The following is a 13240-nucleotide window of genomic DNA, read 5'->3' as shown; positions in this document are numbered from 1 at the left end:
TATTAAAATCAATTTATTATTGATTAATTTGATAATAATATATGAATTATTATGAAAAGATCGTATTGCCTCAAAAAAAAAATTAATCGATTTTGTTTGTGGAAGTTAAAATTATTTTACTATGCATATTTATATTGAAATATGAGTATATGTAGAGTGAAGTATTAAACTCTTTTAATTTTTTTATATATATAATTATAATGATGGAAAGAATAAATATAAAAGAATAAATTTTTTTTAATAATAAAAACAATTTTAAATTGAATCTTTGTATTTTTAAAATAAAAAACATAGAAAAGCATGTCTTCTTTTTCTCCACCTCTTCTACTTTATATTACGATGTATTAACCAATGACTAGCGATCCTCGTCAAGCCAAAAAGAAAACTAGAGAGTGTGTCTTGTTAATATTGTTTTATCCCTAAACGCTGCTGTTTCGTGCTCCTTCATTTCATTTCACTCCTCCCGCTCAGTTCCATTCCCTTCTCCACCCTCCACCAGCACAAACAACCATGGAAGAAGAATTGCCGCCGCCGCAGTCAGATCTCCCAAGTCCAAACCCAGCCAGTTCCATTGACGCCACGCTCCAAAAAAAGCACCAAGCAATGCTAGACCGTCTCTCCAATCGCCACCAATCCCGCCAAAAAACCGCTACCACCTCCACCACCATTGATTCCACGGCCTCCTTCCTCTCCACTTTCACAGAATCCAAACGCTCAATCGAATCTCAACTCAACAACTCGCCTAACACACCAGATCCTACTCTCCTAAAATCTCACCTCGCTAATATCTCCTCCTCCATCTCCTCCCTCGAAAAACTCGTCGCCGAAAGCTCCTACTTTCTCCCTTCTTACGAACTCCGCTCCTCTCTCAAATGCATCGAGAATTTAAAACAATCTCTAGAGAATTTGAATTCTCAACTTCTCCCCAAGAAGAAATTCTCCTTCAAAAACAAATCCACTAGTAAACCAAATCCCGGTAATTCAAATACAAATCCAATCCCACCAAATCCATCTCACATACCTCAATCAATTCGCGATTCACCTGGAATTCGAAACAAAGAAAACCAAATTTTAAGCAAAAATTTCAAGAATTTTAAAGAGATTGGGGAGTTTACGCTATCGGATTTGGATTCATGTGAAGTGAGATTGATCGGCTGCATTAACGCATTATTTGTTAACAGATTGAGGAATTGTAGGGTTTATACGGGACCTGTGATTGGTTCAATTTTGTTAGAGGAAGTCGAGAACTGCGTGTTCGTGTTAGCATCGCATCAGATAAGGATACATAATGCGAAAAGTTGTGATTTTTATTTGAGAGTGAGGAGTAGACCGATAATTGAAGATTGTGGAGGTGTGAGGTTTGCGCCGTATTGTTTGAGGTATGTGGGCATTGAGGAGGATTTGACGAAAGCAGGGCTGGAAGAGGAGAAAGAAAATTGGGGAAATGTGGATGATTTCAAGTGGTTGAGAGCAGTGAAATCACCTAATTGGTCAGTTTTGGAGGAAAGTGAAAGGATTGGCTGTTTGGAGATTGAGGATTCGGGAAGCACTGAAGCTGAAATGGAGATTGAGGGGGTTTAGGGAGCGGAATTTCAATAGTTTGTTATGATAGTTCTGACTTCAGGTAATATGATTTTTTGGGATTTTGCTATGTATTCTTTGTGGGTTGATTGTATTTCAGATGCCAAGTGTTGTGGAATTTTGAATGAAAAGTGGGAAATGATGTTATGCTGCTATATTTGATTATTGTTGTCCCAATGATTTTGGATTTTGTTATTTGTTATCATGGATTTATGTGTTTTAGTTACTCTTGTTATTGGATTTTGAATCAAGAGTGGAAATGGTAGTGTTAGTAGCGCTTGTTTTTGTTGTTATGCACTGGATTCTTGGGTTTGGAGCTTTTACTTAATGAAGCTGTAAATGTTTGCTTGTACGTATTGATTGTTGCTTCTCATTTTTTTCTATTATAATTTGCTTCATGAATTAGGGCATATGTTAATTGTGATACTGTGAATAAGGTTTAGTGAAATTTGTAGGCAGGGTAGTGCATCATGGAACTTCTCTCTCCTGAATGCTTAATAATGGTTAGAAACTCCGGTCTGTTCAATTTACCATTGATACTCGTAAAGATCGCCTAACAGATGCTCATTTTTACCTTGGAGTCTATGTGGATTAGTGAGAGGGCCATAGACCTGAATAAATTTGGAGTAAAAACTTGTATAACATCATCCATAATAATTATAAGTTTTTTGAGAAGTTAATCGACAAAAGAGGCATGTCACAAATGCTTTAAAAAGAAGTTCATGGGTATCTATATATATTTAAAAATTTGCCGAACTGCTTCTAATACTGCTTTAGTGCTTTGGTGCTGAAGCACACCAGCAAAGAAACGAAAGACATCATGTCAGGAGTGGCAGCAAAAACTTTAGATCTATTGTTCTTGGAATCTTTACCCATTAGAAAGATCTTGGTGTGCCTCATCTTAAGGCTACCAGAATTAAACTTCCAAGGGGTGAAATTAAAAACGCTATTTGTATTGTTTTAGAACTATTTTCTTAATCCTTATTGATTGTTATGAAATTTGATGTTAGTCCTTTTTTATTTTGTTAATCCATCATGGCATCTTGTTAAATTGACCACTCCTAAACATAGTCGTAGTTACTAGTTTTCTGGTAGGTTTATAGTTTGTGATGGATATCATTTTGGTTTCTTCCATCATGGACTCGGTATCTCTTCTAATAACATCCCCCCATTTTTTTGCAATCCCCTAACCTACTTAAGGAGCTTTGCATTAACTGCATCCTGAGACAATGGAAAGCAGATTTGAGTCTTATTATGTGATTGGTAACAGGAGTAGCTATTATTGGACTTCTGATAAAGTGAATTTGTGGTTTGGTTTGCCCAATGCATGTCTAATGGCTTCTGTCAATCTAGTGGCTTAATAGACTGCCTTTCCTCCTATAGTGTTAAATAGTCCTCAACCTCTTGCTGCATTGCTGAAAATTTTCTGCCAGTTAAATGGAAGAGCTTGGCTTTGTGTCGCAAGTTTTATTTCCCTTCTGGCTGCAATGATTGTTCCCACTTCTACTCATTACAGTCTCTATTGCTACGTGGGGAATCTATTTGATGGTACCCTGTACTTCCATATTGCTGTTTCTTGTGTACTTTCTATTCTAGTTACTTCTGTATTCTACAAGTGGTTTTCTTCTGATACTGCTGCACTTATATAGATGAATTTATCTGCTGCCTTTTCAGTTAGTTCTGCTCTATGACAACAGTTGTTTATACAATTGCAGGCGGAGGGTTCATCTATTGAATATTATTGTTCTGTGACATGTTTTCTGGATTGTGGTCAAGTTTGCTGTTTAACATGGTCAGTTTCAAGGATCAGGTTGTTCTCTGGATGTTTAAATCCTTGAAATACCTGCTGAATGTGAGTTGCTGCCATGGCCTACTGGCTGTCCTCATAGTTTTCTGGTTGGATGCTGATATTTCGCTGGGTGAGTACCTGGTCTGACAAGTTATTATGGGATATATGCCTACTACAACATTATTGAAGCTAAAAAATTCAGTTTGTAAGCTAGTTCTCCATTGCTGTTGACTTGGATGTGTTCTGTGGATCGTTTCTATTCTTCTATTGATGCTACATCTTTTGCTGGCACCTTAATAATGCTTCCAAAACTCATTCCAATGATTGCTTGTAGTCCAATGATGATTCAAGTGTTGCTGTTTCTGCAGATGGGATTTACTTGCATGTACAGTGCTGTTGGGTGGGTCAACTTATACTTTTGTTGTTCTGTTGTTTTAGTACGAGTATTTGGTAGCACTTTTGTTTCTTTTTGCAAATTTTTTGTTAAACAAGGCTATGACATGGGATTTTCAGGGATGCTATGCTTGTAGTGGTTCATTTAGTTTTGTACTTTTGTTAATGAAATCCCACTTTTTGCTGTCTAAGAAAATCATAGACCAATCTTCTCTTTTTTTGTAGGCATGTTGATTTAGAAGTGTGAACTATCATCAATCATTATTTTTGAGATTTATTTTAAAGACATCATGGCTGTTCTTGAGCTCAGGTACCCTTCTGCTTATTTTTTCCATCATGGACTGGTGGCTATTGACTGTGGTTAATAAGCAGAAGCAGGTTAAATAATCATTACCTATATATTTTACAAGGACTAGTTGGGGGCCCTTTGACAACTATACCTGTTTTGACTTTATGCTTTGACTTAATTGCTGGCATTTGGCCTTATTGATGGGATCTTGCCAGTTTTACCATAACTATTCCAATTCCAATTTTTATTGTTACCTGAAGCCAAGTGCTTTCCAGAGTTCAATTAATTAATAGCTGATACGAATTTATTCTCAATACCCAATCAAAGATTCTTTTGAATCTTGAAATTGGTGTCTGATGAAAGTTGTTCGGTAAGGGTCTTGTCAAATTTTCTGTGATTTCTCTCCTGGCGTTGTCAAAATGTGATTGGCTTTTGGCAGCAGAAACCTACCTGCTCTGCAATTTCCACCATTCAGAAGTCTTCTATTTACTTCTATCCTGCATCTTTCGAAGGCATATCGGGAGACCTTTTTAGATTTTTCTACTTTCCAACAGTTTAATAGTTGTTATCTTGGACTGCGGTAATGACAAGACCAATATTTGTTCACTATCCCTATAATTAGCAAACCCATGATTGGCGTACTAATTTCTTAATAGCAGTTCATATGAATGTGGTACTGGTAGGTATCACTTTAAATGTCAGATTTTAGAAACACACTGCTTTCACATTTCAGGATTCCTGCGTGGGCCAAAACAAAGCAACTGCCATAATTGAATTTAAGTCACTAGAAAGTAGAGGTGTCATCCATAGTATATATCTTAGGATGCTTTAGTGATAGCTGAGTAGCTCACATTATCCGTTTTTAGTTTTCTTTTTTCTATATTCTATTCTCTTGCACCAACTCCTGTTATGTGATATTTAGTTCTGGGCATAAACATTTTCTTTTTCAAGCTTTGACTTGATTCTCTGGCTAGGTCCAATCTGGCTGTATGCTCGTGGATAGATCTTGATGATCCAATTCATTCAGTTCTCAACTACAACCATGTGACCTAGCTCTGCATGCATCGTTGTTTTAACCTGTTACTTGATTCTCGTATTCTATATCTAGGAACTAAGATATCCATGAGCAAGCCTGGATAATTCGATCCCCCTTCCTTCTTTTCTCTCTGTCTCTCTTGATCTTGTAGAGAGAACAAGTTTATTTTCAGGTTTTAAAGTTCGTTTCCAATGTAGTTGGATCATTTGTCTTGATCCCACTTCTGCATAGTGAATGGTGCAGTCTTGAGTGCCATGCAGAACGACAAGTATTCACAGGTTGATATCATTCTGAAGGTATGTTTTTTCTAGTAACTATTAATTGCAAGTATTTCTTTACAGACTTCAATTATTGAATTTATATCTTTTTGTTTTTTAATTTCCGAGAAACCTTCTAGCTGGTTTATGTAATTTCAGTTCTTCCTGCATATTTCTCTTAGGACTGCTATATGCTCTTAAAAACACATTGATTGTTTTTTGCTTAAATGCACAGTATGCTTGTCTTGATTTTTGGTAGTTTCCATTGCCTTGTTGGCATGCTCTGAAAACTTTATTACCACTAATTTATTGTTGTTGTTAGAAATAATATCCACTACTCAACGAAGATAGGCGCACAATGTTAATCCAATGATGAAAAAACCTACTTTTTGGTGAGCAGGGTATCGTGTTTTTTAATTAAATTAAGTGCATGATTAGCGGAACCTGTTTAAGTTTTTGGACACCCTAATGTTCAACGCTCAACAAGAGGTCCAATACACAGCTATGGAGGCCGGCATTCTCCCTCCCTTCCCTAAATGCTAAATCCCCATCCCACCCCTCCCAATATCTTAATCTAAGACCTTTTAATGAATATCTAAAGTCTTAATTGTTAGGACTTTTGTGCATCCTAATTTGACTTATTATGTCTTTCGTATCCTTGCATCATGTGCTAAGCTTACCAGCTAACTTTTAGATAGGGCTTATATACTCAAGTGGTAGACTAGGATGAATCCACTCAAGCATGTTGGACCTTGAGGTTTTTTTTTGTGTGATGGAGTCAAGCTGGTTAGGTGCAGGTTGGTTCATCTTTATCTCATCTCCTTTGTAGGAATTGGATCCAGGGACAGGGGTTTGAGAAATGGAATCTAAGAGCCTTCTCAAGAAAGATCACCTGCAAACTGTACATGTTTGTCAGTGCTTGTGTGCAAATTTTAGTCCTAGTTCAAATGCTATTTTGATTATGAGAAAAACAAAGGTAAAAACTAGTCTGATAATTGAAGGCCTGAAAGAAAACGTCGTTGATTCGCGTACATGATTGACATGATTTAGCTGCAGAGTGATTAAGTTTAGGGGTTGCCTGATAATTGCCATAAAAAAAGTTTGCCTATGTATTTTCCAAGAGTAAGAAAAATTTTAATCATTAACTTAATATTTGACTCTATCAATCAATCTTGAAACCTTCCAATTTAAATTCTTATTTAACTCAAAATTTAAATTAAATTATATAAAAATTGATTAAATATAACCTAGTTGATTTAATGAGTTAAAGGATAGTCTAGATAATCAGTAAAAATATAATATTGATTTAAAAATTTTTTCAAGACTATTTTTTTTTATATAAATATTGACTTGCCAATATTTTTTATTAACATTGGCATGACAACATTTTAGATTTAACTGGTTGACTTGCCAAGCTTGTCACTTGGGTCATGAATCCGAGTTGATTTAATAAGTTTGATTTTCCAAAACAATTTTTTTATTTAATTAAACAAGAGTAGAAATAGGCAATTGCAGTAAAACAACCAAATAATATATAAAAAAGTGATTATGATGAGTTGTAAAAAACATGATGCTAATACTAAAAAATATTTTTATTATCTCACATGAGAACAAAGCAATAATTAAATAAAATTTAATAATATAATATTTAAAATATATTCTTAATTGACTTAATAATTTTTAAAATAAAATACAATGTGTTTTAAATTAATTAATTTTTAAGAAATTGAATTAGTTTTTTGAAAAAAAATAAAAAAATAGACCATGCTTCTTAAAATAAAAAAATTGATGATCGAAGGCAAAAAAGAAGATAAAGGACTAGAATTGACACCATAGTTTTTTAAAAAAGAAAAGAGCAACCATTTTTTCTTTGTTCAATTTTAGTCCTCTCATTTTTAATCTCTTGAAAATAAAATCATTTTTTGTGAAATCGAGTATCAATATGATTTTAGGATATTTTTTAAGGCCATAATAACTATATATAAAAAAATCAAAACAAATCATTAATATTAAATTCTAATAAACACAATTTCAAATAATAAAATTAAAAAGAAAAAAAATTAACATATACTGAAAGGCCTTTACATTTTTACTCTAGCAATGAATAGTGAAATGCCAATACTTTGATCCTCAAAATTTTTGAGGACTTTTTTTTTTCAATTTCATATTCAAACATTGGGTTTATTGAGTACTGAATCTTATAATTTGTTTTGATTGTTTTATATGGAGTTATCTTAGTTTTATGACCCGAGTCATGAATTTTGTTGGCTAGCCGTGCTGAATAAGGTAATTTTTTAATTATTTTTTTCAATTTAATCCTTCAATATTGAATTTATTGATGATTGATTTCATAATTATTTTTATTTGGTTTCTATTGGGTTATCACGGTTTTATTACCCGAGTCGTGAGTTAGCCTGATTGACTTGTTTTTTTTTTGTTTTTTTAATTGATTTTTTCTTTAATTTTATCATTTAATATTGAGTTAATTGAAAATTGAGCTTCATAATTTATTTCTATTTACTTTTTATGAAATTATGCCGATCTCATGACTTATGTTTGACTGGTTAATCCAGGTTAACCCGATTTATTTTTTTAGTTGAGTTTTATTTTTAATTTTATTTTTTAATGTTAGATTTATTGAGAATTGAGTTTAATAATTTTTCTTGAAAATTGATTTTTATAGAGTTATTATTTTTTTTAGACCTGTCAAGTCAATTTCTAAATTTTTTTTTCTATTAAAAAATATATTAATAATACCCAAATATTATTTTATATCTGAAAACATTTTGATTTAAACCACATCATAATGCGAACAATGATATATAGTTTAATGACTAAAAGCAAATAAAAATAAGGGGAAAAAAAAACTGTTCCAATTCACTGTGTTTTCCATGACACCTTTAGTGTTTTTTAATAATAATAATTAATTGTCAGAATTGATTGGTGAAATCTAGGTAATTGGGCCACTCACGATTTCATATAGCGGGCCAAGATTCACCACTAGGCCCCAACAAAATCTGGACTGTGGATGAATAAGAACTTCTCTTTTGATAGGTGTACAAGGCACTTGCATGGCTCGGATGCCTTCATAGGAGATCCTAGTTGAATTGCTTTCAGCATGAATCGGATTACACGCACCTTCCTTCTTCGAATGTATCGATGGGTTGGAAAATTTCTGTTCATTTTCTTTTCTTTGTATGCGTTCTTAAGCAGGTTTTCACTTTCTTTTTCTTTCTAAAACAGAAACTCCCCCCCCCCCTCCCCCCTCCAAAAAAAAAAAGAAAAAGAAAGAAGCTAATGTCTACCTACTCTAAAATTTAAATGATGCTTGGTTGGTGAAGGTCGGTATTCTCCTCAAAATATCATAATATTGCACTCGTTAATCTAGCAAGATCAGAGATGAGAGAGAGAGAGAGAGAGCTAACACAGTAGGCCTCACTGTGTTAGCTCATATCATCAGAACAAAAACAAAGTCTAATTAAAAGATATTCAGTTCGCGAATCTAGTATTTTAAGCATATAAAATCCCACCTGACCTTAGGTCTGTTATACGGTACAGATACGTATTAAGGTTAACTGGATTTATAGATTAGGCTATGCATGCATGTTGCTTACATTCAAATTAGGGCTGATTTTTCTGCACACTAGTTGCTATATCTATTTTTTTTATATCTCTAATGTTTTTATTTATAAATTGCATATGTACTTATCAAGCAAAATTAATATATATATGAGAGATCCTATATATGTATGTAAAATAAAATTAAAGTCCAATTAAATATCATATGAGCAACCGGATTTCAAGGCTAGCTTTCCTTGCAAAACAGGAGGAACAGGTAGGAATGCTTTTAAGGTCGAATCATATATTATTTGGCAACTAAACGAGCAAAAGAAGACAAGTGCACGGATGATGCTTAGCATAAAATACTTTTGTTGACAGTTTAAAATACATTGCAATATTCCGGCATGCCATGCGCTTATGATTTCTCATCGAAGAGAATATGGCATTTGTATATCAACTGCTTGCATGATTAAGATGGATTACAGGGAGACGTAACTAGGGCTAGGAACCCAGAAGATGAGTCTCGCATAAATGTTTACATATGACTTTGTTTCTGGTGAACAAACATGTCGCTGATATTATTATATTGGCTCACCTGATTTTCCCTTTATGTGATTTTTTTTAAAATGAAATGGAGAATATTGTTTTTCATTACTAGTGGGTTATTCTTTGTTTAATCTGTTGTATTTGAATTTACGTACTATGTTTACTATCTTATCTTGGGTTCAGAGGTTGGTTTTGCATAGATAGAGCGTTCTGCTGGTTTTTTTTTTTTATTTCTTATTTTCAAAAGATTTTTTATTAGTTTCCCTTTAGTGTTCAAACATTTCCTGCTAATTCTTTGTTTCATAATTTCAAATTTGTGTTTGTTTGTATGCTTAATCTAACACGACGTTCGCTGATTATTTCTTACGAATTCTCTTAAGCTAAAGTATTCTTAGAGTCTCTGTTGTGTCTTGGGTGGAAAATTACTATAACAAGGTTAAAGAACATCTGCTAACTAATCAACAGTCATTTCCCACATGAAATAGACAATTCTTATGCAAAAAACTGATACTACACACACACACACCTTTAATGGATAGATTTTCTATTACAAATCGTACATTATGAAAAAAACCAATATGGGATGATCACACAACTACTAAGTTGTAAAGGCATATGCCCGAATCGATCCATAATTTGATGTCTGGGACTGTGCGTACTGGGGAAGGGGGTTGCCTTCCTTGCTCTCCCTTCGTTTATTACGGAACTCAACTAAGTAGGATTAACTCAACTCTTTTCCTACGAAAGGCATATGCCCGAATCGATCCATAATTTGATGTCATTTTTTCATGGTGTTCTCTGAACCTAATCTCCTTGTCAAAAGTTGATGGAAGCATACAATTAATCAGTCTATATGACTAGCTAAATGATTTTCCATGTATTCTATAAATTCTAGGTGATAATTAACATTATAATTAACCAAACTATCAGTCTCATTGTCTTTCACTTTCCTTAGCTGTATATGTGATGTCATTGTCTATTGAAGTTAAGCCAACAAATTAAGACATGGTAGTTGATGAGCTAAAAACAATGATAAAGCTAGCATCGTACAAAATTGCTTCATTAAAAATTTCCCTATAAACAAAAATATTCTTCAAATTAAAGGGTTTTTTTTGGATGATATATATTGCTTATCAATCAATTAATATATCATACTCCTAACCCATAGAGCTGGCCATAACGGTTGAGAAAACAGATCAGTAGATGGATGCTAAATGACAGTAATTAATACTAGCCAGGTGTAAATAAGAAGATTCGAGCAATTTTATTTGAATATTATAAATTCTATCATGTCAGGAGTTATATATTCTTAATTAATATAATTATATAACTCCTGACATGATAAATGACATATATAGTAACACATTTTGACGTGTAAATTATCATTGAAATGGTAAAGATGCGATGAAATTAGCACAGATTTCTCATACCCCACATGAATTGTTTTTGTTTTCTAGCAATTAGGGTTGTTAGGCCATGAATAATATAAAAGGGTTGAAGTTGGTGTTCGATGCATGCCCACAAATAGTATTCACGTGTACGTAATACAACTCTTTCTTATATATAAGCAGCTGCTTCTTCTGTCCTTTCTGCTTGTTTTTCTTTAATCAAGTGCATATTGATGCTTAAAGTAACTGTCATTGTCCATAGTAGAATAAATAACCTCATTAGTCCAAGCCAATTTATATTTCTTATCTCATTTATTTATGACTGGAGACAATTGAAACTCTTCAATTTGATCAATCTTTTTCTCTCTAACTAATACGGATGACTGTTCAAGTCTATAGGTTATCTAAGGAAGCCACATGTATTATTACCGATGGTGGCTTTTGATGAAACTGCAAGTGGCTCTTCCAGTCAATCTGCCTAGCTATATATCAAGCCAAATACCATGATTTGAGGATCTAGCTAGACGACCTCATCGAACCCAATTTATTTGAGCTACGAGTGGTTACTGTTTGTTATCCAGCACTTGATTTGATTCTATTTGTTGGAGTTCTAAGACAATATGTATCACGAGTCCATAATCTTTCAGAACTGTTTATATATTATCTCAAAGAGAATGCGTGGAAAGAAAGAAAGAATGGTGCTTGAACTGTTAAACAAAGACGATTTCTCTGAATCTCTCTCGACTATTCCAAGAACAATAAGGCACCCTTTATATTCTATAATTTTCTTATGCTAAGTGTGTATATATATATATATATATAGCAGGGCTGCTTTTCTTTTGCATGGAAATGGAGCAACGGCAAACCCTATACGTGGCATGGGGAAGCATAGAAAGTCCGAGTTTAGATGTATTGGGTAGAAACTTAACAGAGCAAGCAATTTAGTTGTTTAGCTGACACAACTATGATGTTTTATAAATCGTAATTAAAAATAATTACTAACTTTAGGTGACATCACTCACGTTCTAAATTCTATATGAAACCTGCTTCTTTAATTTCTATGTGAGGAGGGTGGTCCACCCGACAAGGAACCCTAGTTGAAGAAGCAATCTCCCTCCCCTCCCCTCTCTTTGTGAAAAAAACAATCTTTAACAAGCTTTCGTGAGGGAGGTGGCAATGGGGTGTCTTTAATTTTCTCTCTTAAAATCTAAGTAGATGGAGAATCTTTTTATTTCTTTTAGGAGTAATAAAATCCCTGCCGACAGTAATATATACGAGGCAAGTGAAGGAAAAAAGGAGAATCGAAAAGAAAATTTAATGAATTCTCACTTCTCGTCGTGTTGCTTTGACTCTATGTGGCCATTGATTTGATGCTTTTGTATATGTTTAGTCTTTTCTTTTTCAATTTATTTTAAGAGAACGTGTTTAGGTTAAAAGATATCGCTTAGTTATGTAGTAGTATTCTTATACAGATTTTTTTATTGTTTTTTGAGAAATTAATATTCAAACTTTAAAGAAACCTATATACGTATATATTTTTCTCTTATTGCCACTTAAAATTGTGATTGTAGACACACAGTAGTAGGAAACTTAATTAATTTATTCAATCATACACCGAGAGCAAAGAAAAACATATTTATTATATAATTAAAATGCTTTTAATTGTTTACTGCAGATTGGGAAGTTTTTGTGCCGAATTGTTTTCCATGAACATACTGATACCAACAAGATTATCCTTGATTTATCCAGGAAGAGACAGCCGAAGAGCCTGCGGGTGTATATACCGGTTATGTCGCATGAAACTACGTATTTCGAGGCCCTATATGTTCTTAGTTTTAAGCATTTTATTATGTTGTGTGTTATAAAAGGAAAGGCCGAGGAAGAAAAAAGGACGGAGGCATCGACAAATGCCATCGACGCATTCTTGTGATCAGGGTTAAACTTAAAGGAGAACGTCTTTTAGGTTTCAAAGATGGTGGAAATTCAGTGTTTGCTGCACCAACTTCTCCTCTAACCAGCTCCCTCAATGGTCAAATGGCTCATGTCCTTTTCATCATCACGTCCCTATCTCTCACGAGAGTAAGTTTTATGATGAAACCTAAGTATTTTGACAACCATTTATGCCTTCTGAACATTTGGTGATTAATTATGCTCCTTTTGAATCTGAATCAAAGGTTCTACAATACAATCCTGACACGATGCATTCTTAAATTCCAGCACGAGAAATAATTAATTAAACTCTGACTAATTACCAACCAAATTAAATCTCAAGAGTTCAAGACACAAATATAAAATACACCTGATCAATGTGTGAATATTGCGCTTATCTGCAATATTGACGCCTGCATGTTCATATTCTACAGTGTTTCTATTCCAAATCAAATGGAGATCAGTGTGATT

General features: G+C 33.6%; 1 protein-coding gene across 8 annotated transcripts; it reads left to right on the top strand.

Annotated features, from left to right (window-relative positions):
* The first annotated feature begins 365 nt into the window (after window positions 1–365).
* Window positions 366–11574, top strand: LOC7479193 (tubulin-folding cofactor C). 8 transcript variants are annotated; one of them, XR_008059339.1, is made up of 4 exons: window positions 366–1624; window positions 3297–3500; window positions 5027–5384; window positions 11240–11574. XR_008059339.1 is itself a non-coding variant. In XM_002307046.4 (2 exons), the coding sequence occupies exon 1, from the start codon at window positions 511–513 to the stop codon at window positions 1579–1581; it is 1071 nt and encodes a 356-aa protein (XP_002307082.3). In that variant the 5' UTR covers window positions 366–510; the 3' UTR covers window positions 1582–1624; window positions 3297–3959. The 8 variants fall into 8 exon arrangements, 1 of the variants encoding a protein (XP_002307082.3); XR_008059340.1 differs by lacking the exon at window positions 11240–11574 and adding an exon at window positions 8400–8603; XR_008059338.1 differs by lacking the exon at window positions 11240–11574 and adding an exon at window positions 6175–8199.
* The last annotated feature ends 1666 nt before the right edge of the window (window positions 11575–13240 follow it).

The sequence above is a fragment of the Populus trichocarpa genome, chromosome 5, assembly GCF_000002775.5.
Source record: "Populus trichocarpa isolate Nisqually-1 chromosome 5, P.trichocarpa_v4.1, whole genome shotgun sequence".
Classification (NCBI taxonomy): Eukaryota; Viridiplantae; Streptophyta; class Magnoliopsida; order Malpighiales; family Salicaceae; genus Populus; species Populus trichocarpa.
Note: the sequence above shows the minus strand (reverse complement) of the source record. Positions and strands in the feature narration are given on the sequence as shown.